We start from the raw sequence: 17,282 nt of genomic DNA, 5'->3' as shown, positions 1-17,282 counted from the left end.
ACTCAGAAATCCACCTGCCTCTGCCTTCCGAGTGCTGGGATTAAAGGCATGCGCCACCACGCCCGGCCTACAAATCAGTTTTTTAAATATGTGGCTAGATGATATGCAATAAAGTAAAACCTTAATTATAAATATATATATAAATACATATACAAACTATAGTAGTCAAAAACTGTATAAAGTACAAAAACAAATTTCCTAATTCTTTCACCTTAACATAATCACACACATTCCCGTGTTTCTAGTGCCCATTCAGTTTCGATGTGGCCACAATCAACTCCTACTCTGTTTAACAGATCTCCTCAGGTGCTTGTTATGATTAGAAATAAACTAGATTCCTCACACACACTCCAGAGTCTAACTAAATATGTAGCCCTGGTATTCTGGAACTCACCATGTCATCTAAGCTGTCATGGAGATCTGTCAGCCTGTCCGTGCTGTCATGTTTTCCTCAAGTTTTTAATTCTGTACTTTTTCTAAGAATTTTATCGAGAAACAACACTAGCATAGATTATTCTACTTAAGCAACCTTAACATAGCAACTATGATGAAACAGTAAGGAGGGAATATAAGATGTCAAGATATAATATCTGTTAAAAAATAATAGTACAGAAAAGTTAGTCCATGTCCTGGCTTACATTAACAAAATATTCCAATGAAAAGTTAATTTGGATTAAAGGTACTTTTAAGTTTGCAGAGATTACTTACTGTTTCTAGATCTATTTTTGGGATAATAAGCAATAGTTATATAGTTCTTGCTATCTACATAAATCTTCATATAACCCTTTTTGATAAACCTATTTATTTCTAAGATTCTAGTCCAAGATGAACTTTAACTTGAATAAAGGGCTGGAGAGATAGCCCAGTGGTTAAGAGCACTGGTCCTCTTTCAGAGGACCTGGGTTCAATTTCTAGCACCTCCACGGCAGTTCACAATTGTAACTCCAGTTCTAGTCGATCTGACACCCTCACACAGACATACATGCGAGCAAAACACCAATATACATAGAATAAAAAGAAATAAACCTTAAGAAAAGCTTTGAATAAAAATGTATGTGAAGTATGGATAAGAAAATGCAACCTAACAAGCTTTGGAAAGTTTTAGAGCTATGTGATGGTCTAAGAGATGATGGCTGTGTGTATACACGCACTTTCCATGGACTAAAGGCCAGCCAGGTGTTCCAACTCTGAAACAGAGCTGTATTAAATACCTTTCTAAATCCACACACCAACAATTCATGTCCCACAGTGTGAAGATTGTTTTAATCAATTAATGCAAATGAAAGTCTTTTTAGTCATTTTGGTTATGGCATCTAATTTTTAAAGAAAAGATTAAAACTGATTGCTTCTCAATAGTAAAACAAACTAAGCCTTTTAATGTCTGACAGCTGGGTCTTCTTTCTGTCCAGAAACACAGCACCTAAGATCTGTTCTTAGTGCAATTTCAAGCCTGTTGCAAGGTACATTTTGTGTTTATCTCAATTAAGGTTGTCGTACTTAAAACTGCCAATATTCTGTCTTATCTGGATGGAAAAGTATTACAAATGACATTGAAGCAAACACAAACCAGAATTAAACAAAAGCAAACAAAACTTTGTTTTACCAGAAAAGTCTAAGAAAACAAGAACATGACAGTTGGTTTCTGACTTTTGTTTAAGTCCCAACTTTAAATTTAGCATCTTTCTTTAAAATGTTTCTTTTAAATGTTTTTAAGTAACAACTATGTTTATAATCAGGACTGGAGTTGACACCAGGAGTAAAATACAAACAAGATAGGACTTTAAGCCCAAACCATGGACCAGTTCTAAGATCATTCAAAGGTAATTGAAAAAGAAATTTCTTCCCAGAGCTTCCTGGCAACTACAAGACAGTAAACTGCTCGGAACAGGAAGATGTTCTGCCAAACAATCCTGTATCTAATAATTATGGCAGAGATTTTAATATCTGTTGAAGAAGTTAATGAATATTCAAAATGGAGATGTCTACTTTGACATTTAATCCTTTCAAAATATTCATTTAAATTTGATAATCTTTTACTTCTACTAGGCTGAAAAATTAAGTAACAGGTTATGTTATACTTTTAAACTATATTCTAGTTGTCTTTACAAATGATGATCAGAAAACAACTTGTAAGAAATTACGTAACCATGGGCCAATGAGATGACTCAGTGGATAAAAGAACTTGCTACCAACCCTGATGACAAACATTCAATCCCTAGAACCCACACGGTGGAAGAACTGACTTTTACATGTATACTGGGTGCACAATCCCTATTACACACATGCACCCCTCCCCCACTCACTCATTCTCTAAAACTCTGGCATATCACTAGATAAACTGTACAGTGTTATAGTGAATTTAATAATTCTCTTTTGCAGTTTCAATCCTGGACACGGACTCTTAAAATAGTGCTATCTTGGGGCTGAAAAGATAGCTCAGTTGTTCAGAATACTGGTACTGTCTGCCATGCTCCAGAGATTCTGGGGTGAGGGTATCTATTCCAAGCACCTACATGGAGGCTCATGGCTGTCTGTGACTTCAGTTCCAAGGGCAGATTCTCTCTTCCGTCCTCCTCAGGGACTATATGTATATGGTGCAGACACATGCAGGCAAACACTCACACACATAAAATATAAGTAAGGCCTCCCTTTCTACTCATTTTAAGGAAGGTTTAACTTCACTATATAAGATGTCTCCAAAAAAACAAAGCAGCTTATAAGAGCTTCCATGTCATAAATTAAGTCAGAAATTTGGGGATAACATAGATATACAAAAGTAAAGATGTACAAACTTAAAAATATCATTAGGCCAAATCAACTTTTCACTGGAATGTTCTTCTGTTGTATAAGCCACGGTTGTGGACTTTTTGGTATGGAGATATGGCTGCCATCTTCCTGACTATATGCTACTAACAATTTGTAATTCATTTTTCTATAAACTTTCTTAAGTGGAAAGTAGCGAACAGGTGTGCATTGTTAATTTTGTTGGCTTGCCAAATCATATATGGTATGTAGCTGTCTGGCTAAACACTGATCTAAACTTTGCCACACATTATGCTTTGGACATGACTGCGTGTAATCAATATACAGTACGTGTCTTAGTCAGGGTTTCTATTCCTGCACAAACATCATAACCACGAAGCAAGTTGGGAGGGAAGGGTTTATTCAGCTTACACTTCCATACTGCTATTCATCACCAAGGAAGTCAGGACTGTAACTCAAGCAGGTCAGGAAGCAGGAGCTGATGCAGAGGCCATGGAGGGATGTTACTTACTGGCTTGCTTCCCCTGGCTTGCTCAGCTTGCTTTCTTATAGAATCCAAGACTACCAGCTCAGGGATGGCCCCACCCATAAGGGGCCCTTCCCCCTTGATCACTAATTGAGAAAATGCCTTATAGCTGGATCTCATGGAGGCATTTCCCCAACTGAAGCTCCTTTCTCAGGGAAAACTCCAGCTTGTGTCAAGTTGACACAAAACCAGCCAGAACAGTAAGTAAGGAGACTTCCCTCAACTTGGGAGGCCTCATCAACACAGATGATGTCCTGAGGGGTCTAGAAATTCAGCTCAGTGATGCAGCATGGGTTCGTCTAGCTTCCAGAATGTCAACCTGCCTGCTTTAAGGATTTCATACTTGCCACCTCTACAACTCCTTACAAAAACAAACTTTTCTGTGACATGGTTCCGTTTATCTGGAAGACCAAGGTAATACAGGTTCTTTGAAATTTACTTAAATTCTAATGATTTCCTACAGAAAATGTTTTAAAATTCCTTTCAAGCCAAACCACTTACTTGTAAATCATCATCTCCTCCTTCAGCCTCAGTTTTTGATGCTGGGCACCCTAAGAAAAGAGGCCAAAGTTAATTAAGTATAGCATTTATATATATGACTGACTGACTTCTGTATTGCCTGGCAACATTCAAACAGCAGCTTCTTGCATTTCCTCCTCTGTTAGAATAAAAAGTGACTGTCTCCATCATCTCTTGGCAAGTTTCCACTTACTTTCTTTCACGGCTAAGCTTCTAGCTGTGTTACAGTTCTCTGGTTGTTTAGTGATGTCAAAATGTGACTAATTCAATTTTTTCTAAATTGTCTGGAAACTTATGTGTTCAGAATCAGAATTTCAGCTGCTCAAGTTAAAAAAAGAAGTCAATCTTAATTTACTATGGGCAATCAAGGCCCAGTTGACTGACCCGTGCATGCACATGTCTGCAGAAGCTTGTGTGGTGTTAAAGAGTGTCATTAGTTATAATAAGTGAATGCGAAATGATGTATAGTAGCAGAGTATTCTGCATTTATGCTCTAAGCATGACTATCACAAAGCAGGCATGAGATAAGGAATGTGACCTTTGTAAAAAGTAGTTTAGTTTATTTTGGGGGATAAAAAAAACTAAATGACAGTAATTTAGTAAATCTGCTGAAAGAGAACACTGTTGATAATGACATTTAATGCTTAACAAGACATTGCAATACTATCCTGGTGAGGCGTATGTGCAATTCCTCCTTAAACAGAAAACTGGCTCAGCGCTGTGTACCCAGTTTATTCCATCTTAGAAAAACAAGTGTTCGCTTACAAGGGCATAAAGATGGGCTTGAAAGTCAACCCAAATTGGAAATGTATCACTTTCATTTTAACAGCTATTAATAATTTTCTCTTTAAAACATTTGTTTTATATACTTACCTAAAAATATAATCAACTGAGCACTTTAAAAAATATGCCAAAACTAACCAGCTTCACACAGTATCAAAACACACTTAGCATTAAGCATTTCCACGTTCATATCTGGTTTCCTTATAAATAGTTTATATTTCTTCAAAATTTCTGAAAACAGCACCTTGTACTCTCCTATTCTCCGTCTGCTTGCTTTTTTAAAATACAGGCTTACTAAATACCTCACACCAAGAAGATCTCACATTCTCAATCCCCCAGCCTCAGTCCCTTAGCACTGGGCTAGCAAGCATGTTTGACTACTGAGTCTTACCACAAACTGTTATTCTTGGAACATTTTTTTTTCTACTATGAAACACCTTTTAAAGGACAGCAACTACTTTAGGTCAAAGTTCAAAAAGAGAATATCTACTACTTGTATATAATATTCAGATAAGAATAACAAAACCTACCTAGAGAAATGTCCTCTATAGCTCTCCGAATGCCTCTATCAAAAGCCCTGGCATCGGCAGGACTCTGAAAGGTAAGGCCAAACTTCTTGTCATCGATCTTCCAGTGGTGAAATGTGGGAGTGACTTTATTATAGATGAGGTCTTTCTTAAGCATACATTCCAAAACCACCTGCAAAATCAGGTGCCAAAGTTAATGAACATACAACATGTATCTAATGTAGCTCTTAATAAACACTGAGGAGTATAAATAAAATGAACCATTTTAAATAAATTGAGGCCTTGATTATAATCTTCACCAAGTCAACTTGATAAAGGAACTAAGATGGGATCAAAAAGACCATAAAGGTCGTAAACAGAATGTATATTTATACTGTAATTTAAAAGAATAAACACAGTGCTTCATACAAAACTCTGAGAAGAATAGACTTAGAAATATTTTTGAGAGAATCTGGAGAACAGACAAGAGAAAAGCAGTATTAACAAATTTCAAAAATCACCCCACCCTTCTTCCTTGTGGTTCTGGTGATCGAACCAACGGGCCTTGTGCATGTTAGACAAGTGTTCCACCATTAATTATATCTTCCAGCCATTCCTTCTCTAAGTTTCTTAAGAGATTCACTACAGAAGCAGATCACTTATTTGCCATTGTAATAATAACTGGGTTACACAACCTTTTTTCTCCTTTGAGACAAGGTTTCCCTGAGAAAGTTCTGACTGGTCTGAAACTTCTTAGGTAGACCAGGCTGGCCTCAAGCTCTAAGACTTTGCCTACTAAGTGCTGGGATTAAAGGTATGAGCCACCATGCCTGGCTCTGGCTATATAACTTTTCAAAGTCCTGGTTCCTCATTTTGAAAATACTCATTTTAAAAATACAATAATAGTATTGAATAGATCCTATAATAAGTGAGTAAGTTTCATGAAATTTGTGGGACAACACAACTTTGTATCTTCGGTTTTCTTGGTTTTTTGTTTGTTTGTTTTCGTTTTTGCTGAAATGGTTTCAGGTAAGTAAAAACCGGTAAAATTCCTTTCTTCCTTTTTATCTTTAACATTCTCTCTATACATTCATTTTACCTGTCTACTTTTGCAGTGCCCAGAATTGCATTTATGGCCTCACAGGCTATGTGTTGTGAGTAGTCTGTCACTGAAGTACACACCTCACTGAACACTTCTGTTTACGTTATCTGAACTGTACTATGGAGGCTATAATTTGATGTCCCATTGCTCTTCAATACTTGGAAGTGTTTCTTAAGACAATGCTGTTCATTGTATGTAACACAGCAATTAAATTTTTTTTTAAATTTAAACATTTTTTTAGTCTTTTTTTTCCATTTTTTAATTATTTTCTTTATTTACATTTCAAATGCTATCCCGAAAGTTCCCTATACCCCCCCCNCCCCTGCTCCCCTACCCACCCACTCCCACTTCTTGGCCCTGGCCTTCCCCTGTGCACAGCAATTAAACTTAACATGAAGACACTTTATCTCAGTTTTAATTCTAATTATGTCATTTACCTCAGTCTATATTCTAATCATGCCTGATAATATTTTTTAAATTTCTAATATAAGGTTCTAGGATCACATATTATATGAAGTCAGCCTTTGCTAAGAATAACCCCTAAATGATGTATGACTGATCCATTTAGAATGTGGCTGGTTAGCAAAGAACAAATTAAAAAGTAATTAGTATCTTTTTGAAATCTTGATTATTAATAAGTACACATATGTTGGAAAGTAAAAACGTATTATCCAATTTCTTCTGTTAAGAGTAAATAGATGTTAATTATAAAAACTGTACTGAACTCTGGAATGAAAAATATCCTACTACCATTAATTTATTAAAATTCAGTATTAAAGAAAGACAAAAAACAAGGTCTCTGTGCTATTATGCAGAGTTACAAATTAAAAGAAAGTGGGGACGGTAGTATATTAGCTATTTTCTCACAATGCCTGAGAAAGGTAACTGAGAAAGAACAGGTTGTTTCTGACTCAGTCTGAGGAGTAAGGCCCATTCCATCAGGAAAAACAGCAGTGGCATGAGGCAGATGGTCACACACAGAGTCCACAGTCAGGAAGGGCATGGAGATGGAGACTGGAGTGACTTGTTCTTTTGTCTTCAGTCTAGTTCCCTGGTCCACAGGATGGTATAGCCCACATTCTGGGTTTTTTATCTCCTCCTTAATTAACCCTCTGTGGGAACACTCTCAGAGACCCAGAAGGGTTTCCTCGGTGACTCCAAATCCACTCAGGTAAAGTGGATACTTTTTAGTAATGTGTCCAAAATAACAATATTGAGTTATGAAAAACAGAATACACAGAAATATAATATTCACACTTCCAAAGCAAGAAGAAAGATGATGAAAAAGAAATTTGATACAGTAACTTGTTAAGTCTGAGGGCCTTGTACCCAAGACCAGTTGGATCCCATTCTATCTCTACTTACTGTCCAGCTTACTTTAAAGAAAAAACTGAGGTAACACACAAAGTATTCAGAGTATTATTGAATTAGTCTTAATTCTCAACTTTATAGAATCTAAAATTCACATGGAGACAGGCCCCAAGCACACTTGAGGGGAACTATCTTGATTACATTAATCGAGTGAAGATCTGTCCCAGCGATGGATAGTACCATGCCCTGAGCAAGATCTTGGATCATATCAAATGGAAGTGGAGACCTAGAAAATAGATTCCAAGTAGGAAAGGTAAAGTCGATTTGAACAAGATTAAAGTTTCATTTGCTACCCACACATGCAAACAAATGCATGAAAGATGGTCTTTAAGATGTATAACATTTAAATGAAATTACTGACAACATAAAATATATCTTGGCAAAGAATCCCACAGGGCTGCAGAGATGGCTCAGTGGTTAAGAGTTCTCCTGACTGCTCTTCCAGAGCCCTGACTCAGTTCCCAAGAACCACAGGTGCAACTGGAGCCTATGTCCTCTTCTGGTGTCTGAAGACAACTACAGTGTACTCATATACATAAAATAAATAAATAATTTTTAAAAAGAAATCACACAGACTGTACTCTCTAGAAAATAACCTAATTCTTTAGTGAAATATACAACTACTTCTAAGTGCCTAATGAATGAGAATGAAAATCAGACAACTCTAAGAATGACAAGGGTCATAAGGGTGTAAGACGGGTGTGGAGCCTATCTGGGGCAACCATGGCTGAATTTTGTTGTTGTTGTTTTGTTTTGGTTTTTTCGAGACAGGGTTTTTCTGTGTAGCCCTGGCTGTCCTGGAACTCACTCTGTAGACCAGGCTGGCCTTGAACTCAGAAATCTGCCTGCCTCTGCCTCCCAAGTGCTGGGATTAAAGGTGTGTGGCACCACGCCAGGCCTGGCTGAATTTTTAAAATGAGTTTGGAACATAAAAATTTTAGCAGATAAGAAAACCAAAAACCAAAAGAACTTAATATCTAATGTACAAAATAAATACGCCTTTGTTTGTTTTTTGTTTGTTTGTTTTTCAAGACAGGGTTTCTCTGTGTAGCCCTGGCTGGCCTCGAACTCAGAAATCCGTCTACCTCTGCCTCCCGAGTACTGGGATCAAAGGCGTGCGCCACCACGCTCACACCTATTTTTTAAATTTTAAGAATTTAGAGATCTAAACAGATTTTAGATGCTTCATCATAAACAATTCCTGTGAAGGTCCCAGTAAGGCTTCTTAGAGATAGGAAAGATCAGCATTTAGAATTCACACAGAAGAAAAAGGCTGTGGGGTCCTGCCCTGCGATAATTCTTTGAAGAGAAGACAACAGTGGGAGGACTCACTCTCCTAGGTCTTTGTGCTGATGTACAGCACAGCAGCATGGGATACAGCATCTGCAGAAAGACTGGAAGAGCAGGAGAATGAGAGAGAGCCTACAAAATCATACTTCACTCATCTTAATGGAGACAGAGGATGACTCAGGGGCAAAGGACAACTTTTTAAAGAAACGCTGCAGAGAAAAACAACCACAGTCTTAACATCCTGCCCCAAAACAGAGAATCTTGACTTAAGTACCACATTAACTAAAAATTAGTCTAAAATGGACCGTGAGTTTAAATATAAACTACAAAACGATAACCCCTCATAGAACAAATTACAGGATACAGACTTAGAGAAGAATTCATGGACTTGACATTACAACCACAGTGTATTAAAAGAAAAAAAGATATATTGAACTTTATCAAAATTTAAAGCTCTCCAAGAGTTTGTTAAATTAAAAACAAAAAGTAAACTCCAGGCTGGGAGAAAGCACGTACAGTTACATATTCCCAGGAAGAGCTAGCATCTAGAACACAGACTCAGCACTGAAGGCTCAACAGAAAAGAGTAAGGAAATGGGTAAAAGCAGATACGGCACCAAGAGATGATACGATCAACTATGACAGAAATGCAAATGACTTTTCACTAGATATCTAACTGTCACAATTAACAAGTGAGTCCATGAAATGCTGGGAACATTTAGGTACTCAATGAGCAAATTTATTACAGCATGGCTAATTTCAACATAAATTTGGCAACTTCTTATACCATTAAAAAAGTGAACATCACATAATCTAGCAAGTTAAGTTTTTATCATATATCCTAGAAAAAGTAACATTATATCCACAAAGACACAGTAAAATGTATATATACAAATGTTCATGGTGGCCTTATCTATGAAATAGTTCAATCTGGAAACGACCCAGAAGTCTCACCTTTATAAGTCAATGACTAAGAAAAACAAACATGAGTAAAACAAAACTATTACAGATTATGAAATACTAAAAATAAAAAACTCTTAAGATGAGTTATGCTGAATGAAAAACAGACAATCCTGAAATATTGAATATTTACAATTCCACTTTTATAGCATTTTGGAAATGACAGAAATCATAGAACCAGAGAAGAAAGCAGTGCTTGTCAGGCTAAGATGGATATGTGTATGGCTATAAAATATCAACAGGAAGGAGTCATTGATCTGTTTTGCATCTGCCTGTGAATGTTAACATACGTGATTAAACTCTATAGTTCTAAATACAATAATAAATGACTAAGGATAAAACAGAAATGTTTGGGTGATTGTATGAATATTCTAGAATAATATGATAATATAGTCTTAGAAAATGTTATCACTGGGAAAATTGGGAAGAGGATATACAGAAGATTCCTTCACATTATTTTGTAACGTTAATAATCTACATTTATTTCAATATAACTGAATATCTATGAAACACATTCTAAATCAAACTTCATTAAAATTAGTTATCAAATTCTGGTGGCAGGTAAAAAATACAAAAGTGCTATGTCCACAATAGAGTAAGTCTCCAGGTAACAGCCAATATTACACTTCTGTGTACACCAGAACATCTGTAAATTCACAAAGAGAAAAGGACTTTTAATCATCAGTAGTGCCAAATATTCAGAAAGTTCTACTTAGTACCTAAGGGAAAAAGATTGCAAGAAGAACTTTAAGAAGATGGTAATATTTACGAATGTATAAAAAGGATTGAATAAATACATTTGTATGTCTTAAACCATTTACAGTTCTCAAAGAATGAGAAAAAACACACTTTACAAGAAAGTAACAGGGTGGTGGAAAGAGGGCAACCTGATCTGGTATTGGGTGACAGAAAAGGACTGTAGCCCTGAGGAGCAGCAGAAAGAATGTAAACAGGCAACCTCAGGAAATAGGGGGTTGGGGGGGGGGATGGCCTAGAATGCATTAGAGACCTGAGAGATGAGAGACTCCCAGTATTCAAAGGGAGGGACCTGAGATGAAATGCCCAACAGTAGGGAGAGGGAACTTATAGAGCCCACCTCCAGCAGAAAGTCAGGGCATCAAGTGAGGGATGGGGTTGCCATCCCACAGGGATGGAAATGGAGAGGAGCCTGAGGAAAAGAAGGTCCAGCAACAGGCCCAAAATGGATCCAGCTCAAGGGGATGTCCCAAGACCTGACACTACTACTGAGGCTATGGAGTGCTCACAAAAAGGGATCTATCACTCCGAAAGACCCAACAAGCAGCTGAAAAGAGTCAGATGCAGATATTTGCACCCAACCAATGGACAGAAGCAGCTGACCCCTGTTGCTGAATTAGGGAAGGCAGAAAGAAGCTGAGGAGAAGGGCAATTCTGCAAGAGGACCAGCAGTCTCAATTAATCTGGATCCCTGAGATCTCTCAAACACTGGACCACCAAACAGACAGCATACACCAGCTGATATGAGGCNCCCAACACACATACAGTAGAGGACTTCAGGGTCTGTGTTCATTCAGAGATGATGCACCTAACCCTCAAGACACTGGAGGTCCCAGGGAGTTTAGAGGTCAGGTAGGATGGGGGGCATTCATATGGAGATGGGGTGGGGAGGAGGTGTGGGATATAGAACAGTAGGAGGGTGATGGGGGGACTGGGAGGGGAATGGACTATGGAGTGTAAAAAAAAATTAAAAAGAAAATAAAATTAAAAAGAAAAAGAAAGTAATAGCCAACAAGGACAACTACTGCCAGCAAGATCTAAATCCTCTATATACAGTTATGATGACATAGTAAAGTATGTTTGCCTAAAAATCTACCAACCAAGAGTTAAGCAGGAAGCCACTGAAACTGAACTTAGTCCCTGCAAATTCCTATGCTTACTGCCCAACCACCAATGTGGCTTTCTTTGAAGACGGGGCCTGTGAAAAAGTGGCAAATGTCAAATGAGGTCATACAGACAAAGCCTAAATTATTATGAAGCAAGTGCCCTTGCAATGATAGAGATAACAGCACTCTTCTCTCTAGACCAGAGGACTTGGTGAATAGAGTCTGCCATCTAGGAGGTGCCCTCACCAAAAACTAAGCAGGCAACACCATTGATCTCCGACTCTGTGACATCCAGAACTACAAAGACATATATTTTTGTTGTTGAACCCATCCATCAACAATGTATTGTGGCAGCCTGAGCAGGAAGCCCAGCACATAGAAAGGCTCTAACTGTAAGTGATTAAATACAGACAGGAGTAACATTAATTAACCAGCCAACTAAAAGTATAGATGATCAGGTTATTATTTAGCATCTAATAAAAGTAGTGGAGAAATCTCGTAGGCACTGCCAATAATTTCAGTTGGAGATTAGACTTTAATTCAGTAGTTAGGACAGTATAAACATTTAGTAGCCTGGACAGAAGTGTAGGTTAGTGGTAAAATTTTTGCCTAATAAATATAAGGTCTTGAATTCAATCCCCAGCACCAAGAAAGTGAAAGAAGAAACAGCCTACAGTTCAAAGGTGAACAGAACAGAACAAGGCAGGGGAACTAGTAGGAAAATACCAGGATTAGGCAACAACGAGAAAGATAACATCAACATAACTGATAAGTTTAACACACCATATCAGCATAAATCAGTGCAATAGCATTTAAAACACACAACTGAATCTTAAGAAATGGGAGGCATGGGCTCAAAAAAAGGTTTAGTAGGAAAGGTGAGGCTGTCTGACAGCTGGCAGGGTAACTGGTAACTCCCAATCCTAACTTTCATGCACCAGGTACCACAGGACTTCGTAAAACAGCAAACAGTAATGGTAACCAGCAGGGTTTTTCCTCTTCAAGGAATATCAGCTGTGTTAAAGAATTAACTGCTGTAATACTACTGCTGAAACACATTCACAAAGCTTACTTACACCTATCCAGAAAGATACTAAGAGCATAACTTATTTCTGTATCTGTGGCTAGACTCTGAAATGCACAGGTTAACTGTGGACTGGCTGCACACTGCTGGCATTTGTCCCGATTCCAATTATTCAGAGCAAAGCTGATTTTCTCAAAGTACTCTGTCTCACCCAATCCTATTTTTGGTTTGTGGCAACAGAATGGAGATCTGCTCTCTACCACTACTTGGGAACATGTGATCATCTATTTAGTCTCCTTTCTGCCAGATTTTTTTAAAATTTAACTTTTAAAGATTTATGTGCATGTAAACTGGTCTATGTACTTTGTGCATGCCTGATGCATAAGGAGGTCAGAAAAAGGGTACCAGATCATGGAGGAAAACCAGAAACAAACAAACAACAAACTTCTTTCTTCAAGGGTCTTATAAGCATCCTTTAGTCTTGCCCGGTATGTGTCTTAGTCAACAGTGGCCTTATGTACCTCTTCCTAGTATTTATTTTCTTAAAGGCTACAGTTCATACAGGAGCCTGAAGAGTAAGAGTTTCACTTCTAAAATCCATCTACAGAACTGAACATTGAAGATGCAGTCCAGAAACAGATATAGGATATTGTCTAGCAAATACATTAATTACCACATGGAAAAACTGTTAAAACTATAATGTTTATTTAGTAGGAAAATCTTTAAAAGAAAGCAATTATTAATCTGGAAAGAACTTTAAGGATTTCCAGATTTATAGTCAGAAAACCTTGAAAAAACAAAAACTAGAACCCGGGGGTAGGGGGTGGGGTGGGGAGAGGAACTAGAATAAAACCAATCAACAAAACAAGTCACAGAAAGACACTGCCATCCTTAAATATTATCTCTTGATTTCAATGCTTCTGTCTCCTTTGACTTGAGACTGCATACTTTGCTATTTCCAAGTTATACACTCCTTATATATTTTAAATATATATTTCCAAGTTATATATATATACCTTTGTCCCCAAGTCTCCGTAACCAAAAATGCTCCATCCATTACAGCGTATCTCTGGAACAAGCACAGCAACCTTCCAACTGGAAGTGAGGTCTCCTCAAGGTTACCTCTGCTTTGCTTATTTCCTTGCAGCCAACAGTTAGGTGAAACAATACATGCTTTGCTTCCTGGTCAGCACGACTAACAGAAACCCTTTCTTCTTCCCACTAGCATTACGGATGGTTCTGTCCCAGGAGCAGGCACTGTGCTTGCATGTGTGCTTTCCCTATCACCTCATTCTCTCTCTTGTCCTATCAGTAAAAATAAGATTACTCTTTTGAATCCCAGGTTCACTTTCTGCATTGTATTGTAAAGCTACATACTGAACACTCACTGTCTCTATCAACGTGCTGTTTGGGTTCCATACTTAACATTAAAATGGTTTTTACTAGAAAACATTTCTCCAATTTTAAATTCCATATTTGACTAGTTTTTAAAAACTATTTATTACTAAAGTTTTCACAGGAAGCATCCACAACTTATTTTTCAACAAACCTGGTTATCAAATGAGAGACATTCTCCTCTGAGACTACTTACAACAGCAACATGGTGGCTACTTAGTGTCTCCAAGCTTCAAATGGCATCAAATGTGCAGACACCATTTTGTGTGGGTACAGAATCACCTTTATAAACTTTTAAGTTTATTCTATTATCCTCTGATTTCAACTGGAGTTTTCCACAAAACTGAATATATTCTAGTTAACTGTGGTTCATTGTGCCATGTGTAACATTAGGAAGTAATTATAAGCCCACAAAACAATGGAGTATTTCAAGATCACTTAGGATAATTCTAACCATGGGAGAAATTTGGCCAAAGTTTAGTTTACCAACTTTCTATGCTATTGAAATGATTCAGTGAAAAACATTATGAAATCCAAATCCCAGTTGCATTCAAAATGTTCATGCATAAGAAAAATGATTTAAATCTGAAATATTTCTCATAAAACTAACTCATCTACAAATATATTTATAGGGTCTCTAGTTACTTTAAAGGAACTTAGGAATTTTCAACACAATTTCTATTTTGCTTCTATGTATATGCTATTTCCTTGATACAGGAATGACAATGCTACTTCAGATACTTAGTAGTTTTGGGCTCTCAGATAAAATGAGAATAAGTCTTCCACACTAACTAAAAATGACAACTAACATCAAACACTAAACTGCCATTCAAAATATTTTATATAAAAAACATAAACAAAGGTGAAAATAATCTTATGTGGCTAAAAAGATTTATGGGGAACTAAGAGACCTGAGACCTCCAAAAGTCTAAGGGACAGGAATAAGCAGTTTCTCTACAGAGAACCATATACTTAGGCTTCTATTGCTACTACTGTTTTGTCTTTATAGCATAAAAACAGTAATAAATATAAATGAATGACTTCAGCTAAACTCTAAAACAACTGGCATGGGACTGAAGAGAAGGCACAACAACACTTAGGGACACAGGCTGCTTTTTCAGAGGACCGGGGTTTCATTCCCAGAATTCAAATAGCATCTCATAATCATCTGTAACTCTAGTTCCAAGGAATCCAATACCCTCTTCTGGCTTCCTAAGGTACTAGATATGGGTGGATTGAACAGACAAGTATGTAAGCAAAACATCTATTTATATACATATAAATTCATTTTTTATTAAAAGCTATTTATTTATGGACCTTAAAATTTGATTTCACCTAATTTTATGAGTCACAAAATTATGGCTCTTTGACTTTACCAACCCTTGTTTTTTGAGATAGGGTCTCACTGTGTAGGTCAGGTCAGGGTAGCCTAGAACTACCCATTCCAGGCTAATGACCGCAAATCATAATCCTCCTACTTTGAATTCCTAACAGTTGAGGTTACAGGTATCAACTCATTGAAAATGTTTAAAATAAATAACCCCCTGCATCCCCAAAATTCATTAGCTTCTAGTCTGAATAAAAAACAATACAAGACCAGGTGGCATGCCTGAATCTGCCCTTCAGACTAGGATTTGCTGACCTTTGGCCTAAAGAACAAGGAGAAAGTGAGGGAGGGTAGAGAGCTATCTGTGAACATTCCTAGTTAAACTAAACAGTAAAGTGGCAGCCCCTTGCAATATATGTGCATTACTCTCAGACCCAGGTAGAAACAGTCACATCTTTAACATAAATATAAAAGTAATTCCCAAGAAATAGTCACTGAGTCACAGGTAAAATTAATTCTCTCATAAATAAAGTACCAGTGAGAATTTAAAACAGATAATTCATTTTTTCAGAAAGTACCATAAAATTACAGTGACAGCTATATTAAACATTACCATTTTGTCTCTGAGTCTCTCTCCACGGATAAAAAAGTCCGCACAGCCATTCTCTTCCTGATGAGGGACTCTGAAGACAGTGACGCTGCTCAGTCCGCTCCCTCCGAGTGGTAGCCATCCACCACTTGAGTCATCTCTGGTCATCACCACAGCTCGCACTCGTGCATAACTATTACTAGAACAGATGCAAAGATGAGGAATTAGCTCTTTCATAACAACAAGAAAGCCAATCTACTGGTCTGGTTTGAAAAGCCAAAGACAATAGTAATTACTATGTAGTAACTGCTGTGTATATTACTTACAGCCATAATAATACATAGGGGGGAAAACCCCTAACTTTAAGGGGAAACTCATACACTACAGATTATTCTTTATTTTGAAGGTTCAGCCTACAATAAGACTATAGGACTCCTATTTCAATTCATCTTGGTAGAGAGAGCATATCTGGACCACCCTGCACATGTGATCATGGATCCCATAGAAAAACTGTCACCTACCCTATGTGTGTACACACTTGCTTCAACATTAAAACAAGAACAAATTGTTGCTATATTTATTAATTGCTTCTAAGTTCCCAACTGTTCTGGAATATATTATAAACTTAGAAGCCCACATTTCAAATTTTCTTCTACCAATGAGAAGCCTATACCATTTTAATAAATAACAGAGGGGTAAATGTCCTGCTTATTCATCAATCAAACTTATCTGTGGAAACCTTTCATGTTGTCATTTTGTGAGATTCTCCTCTTAAAAGAGACTAGTTCCATTCCATAATGTTCTCCCCAAATTAGCAATGAGTATTTACATAAAATCCAGGAAATTCACTTAATGCATTTTGTCCTATACAACTGACACGTAAGCCTTTATTTTTGAAACTTTTACTGATCACGAAGACTTAGAAAAACATACTATGATTTAGGCCTGTGTTAGTTAGGAACATCAGCTGAGATTCTCTGCAACAGTTCTGTCTCTCAATGTGTCTCTGCATGCTTGAAGCTGCTGCTTGTTATTTGCATGGCATTATGTGGGTCCCAAAGTTCCTCTTTGCTTCAGTTGCTGTTTCTACTATTTCTTTTAATTTTTAAAAATTGTAAAGTATAATTTCTCCCTTCCCAGTATCCCTTCAGCTCCTCTTGTATAAATCATTCTTTTTCTTCTTCTTCTTCTTCTTCTTCTTCTTCTTCTTCTTCTTCTTCTTCTTCTTCTTCTTCTTCTTCTTCTTCTTCTTCTTCTTCTTCTTCT

The 17,282-nt window shown here is 37.2% G+C and overlaps 1 protein-coding gene across 1 annotated transcript in view; it reads right to left on the bottom strand.

Moving 5' to 3' along the window:
* Positions 1-17,282, bottom strand: part of Spred1 (sprouty related EVH1 domain containing 1) — a 68,420-nt gene that overhangs the window by 13,144 nt on the left and 37,994 nt on the right. The window contains exons 2-4 of the mRNA XM_021192952.2: positions 16,041-16,215; positions 5,122-5,290; positions 3,791-3,840 (exon numbers count right to left, since the gene is read on the bottom strand). Coding sequence (XP_021048611.1) covers positions 3,791-3,840; positions 5,122-5,290; positions 16,041-16,215 — 394 coding nt within the window. The remainder of the gene's footprint in view (positions 1-3,790; positions 3,841-5,121; positions 5,291-16,040; positions 16,216-17,282) is intronic.

This window comes from Mus pahari, chromosome 3 (assembly GCF_900095145.1).
Source record: "Mus pahari chromosome 3, PAHARI_EIJ_v1.1, whole genome shotgun sequence".
Classification (NCBI taxonomy): Eukaryota; Metazoa; Chordata; class Mammalia; order Rodentia; family Muridae; genus Mus; species Mus pahari.
This window is presented reverse-complemented; position numbering and strand designations above follow the sequence as displayed.